General features: G+C 40.3%; 1 protein-coding gene across 4 annotated transcripts in view; it reads right to left on the reverse strand.

Moving 5' to 3' along the window:
• Positions 1-789: 789 nt before the first annotated feature.
• naf1 (nuclear assembly factor 1 homolog (S. cerevisiae)) overlaps positions 790-4,414 on the reverse strand; it is a 234,940-nt gene continuing 231,315 nt past the window's right edge. For 3 of the 4 annotated variants that reach the window (XM_043698794.1, XM_043698775.1, XM_043698785.1), the window contains exon 9: positions 790-2,239. In XM_043698794.1, the coding sequence (XP_043554729.1) occupies positions 1,722-2,239 (518 nt within the window). In that variant the 3' untranslated portion in view covers positions 790-1,721. The remainder of the gene's footprint in view (positions 2,240-4,414) is intronic. The other variant, XM_043698805.1, reaches the window with a different exon arrangement.

Consider the following 4,414-nt stretch of genomic DNA (forward strand, 5'->3'; position numbering starts at 1 on the left):
AATTTTCTAAATTTCTATCATGTATGATTATAAATGGTAAAAATGGAGTAAGGAAGATGCAGGGAGGATCAACAAGCGTTTGAGAATAATTCAATGGTGAATTATTTTGGCTGGACCAGAGTTGGTGCAAGTTAAACACGGGTGCTAGCAAGGATGGTTTCAGCCTCGTCAACATTGGACTGAACATATCTCAAACTTCATACAAAATTGGCAATGATTAGGAAAGCAACAATTTCAAAATGAATTGTTGCAGTACAGTAACAGAATAAACCATGGATCAAATTCAAGATCTGTACGGTTTGCGAGACTGTTCCATGGTACAGGCTGTTGCATTACGGCTCAGATTTCAAATATTAAATCGTGAAATGTAGCATTCCAATATTAAGGTCTTTCTTTCAGCTACTTTCGCTGTGAAACAGAATCAGTGCAGTCAGTTGTGTGTAACATACAGTAGCATCAGTAAGTACAGAAGCTCTTCTGTACATACATTTGACTCAGCAAGAACCCAACTAGTTGTGGCATAACATAGAAAACCACAAACATTTGTTAAATTCTTGATGACAGTAAGCATAATGAAAGACCTGTATATAAAATCACACTAACCACAGTCATATTTACAGTGGATTTGGGTCAGAGACTCATCAGAGAGACAGTGCATACTCGATGGACTGAGTGACCTATTTCCTCTCTATAAGGAATCTATGATTCTACATTCTAAGTCTTCAGGAAAACAACAAGTATACACAGCACAAAACAAAACCACACAAACGCAAAAGACAGAATTCACTGAAAGTTGTGAAGTAATTTAATTTTCAATTCCATTCTCTTTAAACTTACATTCAATGTCAAAAGACAAATACAAATATTAAAGAAAGAACTTGACACCTTTATTAAAATATTTTTAATTTACTCAATTTCACAGCCAACCATTTTGAGGGGTAAAGAAGTGACACTCGGGATTTTCTGAAGATGTAAAGTTCGCTAAATGTATTGGCTGACTAATTTAACACCAGTTACACAAAATTTCTGTATTTACAAAATACAGCATTACAATTTATGCTCAGGAAATAAGATTAAATTGGTCTTTAGCAGCAACACAAAATGAGTAATACCAAATTAGCAGATCATTTTGCATCCTGTTCAAAATCCTAAATGGAGAAAAACATTGTTTGAGATACAAATGAGGCTGCAGGACTCATTTTGGCCTGACAGAGACGCCTTTCACACCCAAAGTGCCATTTCTGAACAAGTAGAATGATACATACAAAGTATTGCTGTACGGGACTGAATTTATTAGCTGAAATATGAAGAAAAGTCAAATTTATTCTATAACATGGACAAAATCAGTACCTCTTTCCACTGAAGTTTAACAAGAGCAGACATCAGGAAAGACAGCATTCATAATTAGTAAGTGCAAACTAGTTCTTTAAGTTTAAGATGACACAAGGGACATAGCTCTGCACTTGTTTTTACTTGTAAGATTTTGCTTGCTTCAAATGGTTATTGGAAGCAGAGACTCAATGTGAACAGTGCTTATTAGATCATAATTATCATTAACTGATGCTATTTCAATGAGCACAACCATGCTCTTAGCTGCTTTACCCTCCTGAATACTGTCAGAAAATTTTACACCCAATTCTATCTATGTCTGAACTGAGAATGATAATTGATATTTGTTATAAACTTCATGTACATCAGAAAGTTTGCAAACATGAGCCTTCCTAATAGCCAGGTCTATAAACAAAGTCTTGTGAGCCTTGTGGATGGAGCTGAGAATTTGGTGGGTGAGGAGGCGCATTAGAAAAACAAGAGGGGGGAGCATTTGGAAAGCAAGTAGTGTGCCTCATGTTAGGCTCTGACCAGTCTGGGCTCATTGGCTGAAGTGGAAGGGAGGGCGGAGGAGGAGGAGGAGGAGGTGGTGGCGGAGGTGGTGGAGTTAAGAAACGATGCATTTCATTCGGCACTGGAGACCAAAATGGAGGAGTATAAGGCCATGACATTAATGGCTGTGAACGCATCATATTGTCAGATGGTTGAAGTCCTGGAGGTCTAAATGGTGACCTCTGGTTAAACGATGCTCCAAAGTTTCCTGGTGGCTGAGGAAACCCATAACCTGTTGGACTTTCAAATCTGGTTGAAGAATGATGACGGAATCCCTGACCAGGACTGTGGTGAAATCCTCTCCCATACGTTGAACGAACTTGTTTTTGTTGTTGTGCTTGTCCACCTTCCTTTCCACCTGAAAGGATGTTAGTCAACATTATTTTTACATACAAATCATTTACAGCAACACAACTTTGATAATACTGAACCAACAAATATCATTAAAAAAAGTTAACAGCGATTAATGGCATGGTAATATGCAAAACTTATTCTGTTCGATATGTACATATAAGACATGTTAATCTACTGTCTGATGAGCCAGTAGCAACCCAATTAAAAAATGTAATTTGTTTCATTAGTTTTCAAGGCTCTGGCAGCCGCAGAGTACTTGCAATAATAGTTTGGACGCGTGTTTCTCAAGCGAGGACAAAAGTGAGCAAAATTCAGAGATGGAAGTTGGTCAACTTTATGATGGAAAGGATATGGACTGCCAGACAGGTATTCAGTTAACACCTGTTAATACGTTAAATTAAGGTTAAGATTCAAGCATCAGACACTGGCATCATGAACTATCAGAGTGTTAAATGACAGTCACTTAGATTCAGCATCTTTTTATTTAAATGTTGGTAGGATTACAATTATTTGGGGTGAGATTTGGAAATTGCTGTCCCCATTTGAGGAATAGGAGAAGGCCCAATTTAGCGGGCCAACCTTGCACGGTGAAAGCATGGTAGCATGTTGACCTGGGGGCGAACAAAGTTCTTTCATAGGGGGACTAAAACGTACTTGTAGATTCAAATGCACATTATCACATTCTTCCCTCCATAATTGTCTCATAAAAGTCTCAGATACAGTCACATATATGGTTTAACTCCAGGAAGGGGGAAGAGAGGTCGGCACCCAGGGCAGGAGTCTTTTGTGGATATACCCACTTCAAACAGGTACGCTGTTTTGGAAAATGTAGGTGGTGATGGATTCTCAGGGGAACGTAGCACGAACAGCCAAGTTTCGTGACTGGCTTTGAGACTGGCTCTAATGCAACGAGGTGTACGTCGGCTTCCAAGAGATCAATTGTGTTAGGGGATTCTGTAGTTCATGGAAAGGGAGGCAAGAGAGGAGGGGAAGTGGCATAACAGCTGTGCTGAGGGAGGATATTCCCGGAAATACATCCAGGGATGTTATTTGGGTGGAACTGAGAAATAAGAAAGGGATGATCACCTTATTGGGATTGTATTATAGACCCCCCCCCCCAACAGTCAGAGGGAAATTGAGAAACAAACTTGTCAGGAGATCTCAGTTATCTGTAAGAATAATAGGGTAGTTATGGTAAGGGATTTTAACTTTCCAAACATCGACAGGGACTGCCATAGTGTTAAAGGTTAAGATGGAAAGGAATTTCTTAAGTGTGTACAAGACAATTTCCTGATTCAGTATGTGAATGTACTTACTAGAGAAGGTGCAAAACTTGACCTACTCTTGGAAAATAAGGCAGGGCAGGTGACTGAGGTGTCACTGGGGGAGCACTTTGGGGCCAGCGACCATAATTCTATTCGTTTTAAAATAGTGATGGAAAAGGATAGACCAGATCTAAAAGTTGAAGTTCTAAATTGGAGAAAGGCCAATTTTGACGGTATTAGGCAAGACCTTGCGAAAGCTGATTGGAGGTAGATGTCGCAGATAAAGGGGCAGCTGAAAAATGGGAAGCCTTCATGAGATAACAAAGGGAAGGCTGGTAGGTATAGGGAATTAGATTACTTACAGTGTGGAAACAGGCCCTTTCGGCCCAACAAGTCCACACCGACCCGCCGAAGCGTAACCAACCCAGACCCATTCTCCTACATTTATCCCTTCACCTAACACTACGGGCAATTTAGCGTGGCCAATTCACCTAACCTGCACATTTTTGGATTGTGGGAGGAAACCGGACCACCCGGAGGAAACCCACGCAGACACGGGGAGAATGTGCAAACTCCACACAGAGAGTCGCCTGAGGCGGGAATTGAACCCGGGTCTCTGGCGCTGTGAAGCAGCAGTGCTAACCACTGTGCTACCGTGCCGCCCACAAATGCTGGATGACTAAAGAAATTGAGGGTTTGGTTAAGAAAAAGAAGGAAGCATATGAAGCATATGTAAGGTATAGACAGGATAGATCGAGTGAATCTTTAGAAGAGTATAAAGGAAGTAGGCGTATACTTAAGAGGGAAATCAGGAGGGCAAAAAGGGGACATGAGATAGCTTTGGAAAACAGAATTAAGGAGAATCCAAAGGGTCTTTACAAATATATTAAGGACAAAAGGGTAACCAGGGAGAG

Source organism: Chiloscyllium plagiosum, chromosome 1, assembly GCF_004010195.1.
Source record: "Chiloscyllium plagiosum isolate BGI_BamShark_2017 chromosome 1, ASM401019v2, whole genome shotgun sequence".
Taxonomy (NCBI): domain Eukaryota; kingdom Metazoa; phylum Chordata; class Chondrichthyes; order Orectolobiformes; family Hemiscylliidae; genus Chiloscyllium; species Chiloscyllium plagiosum.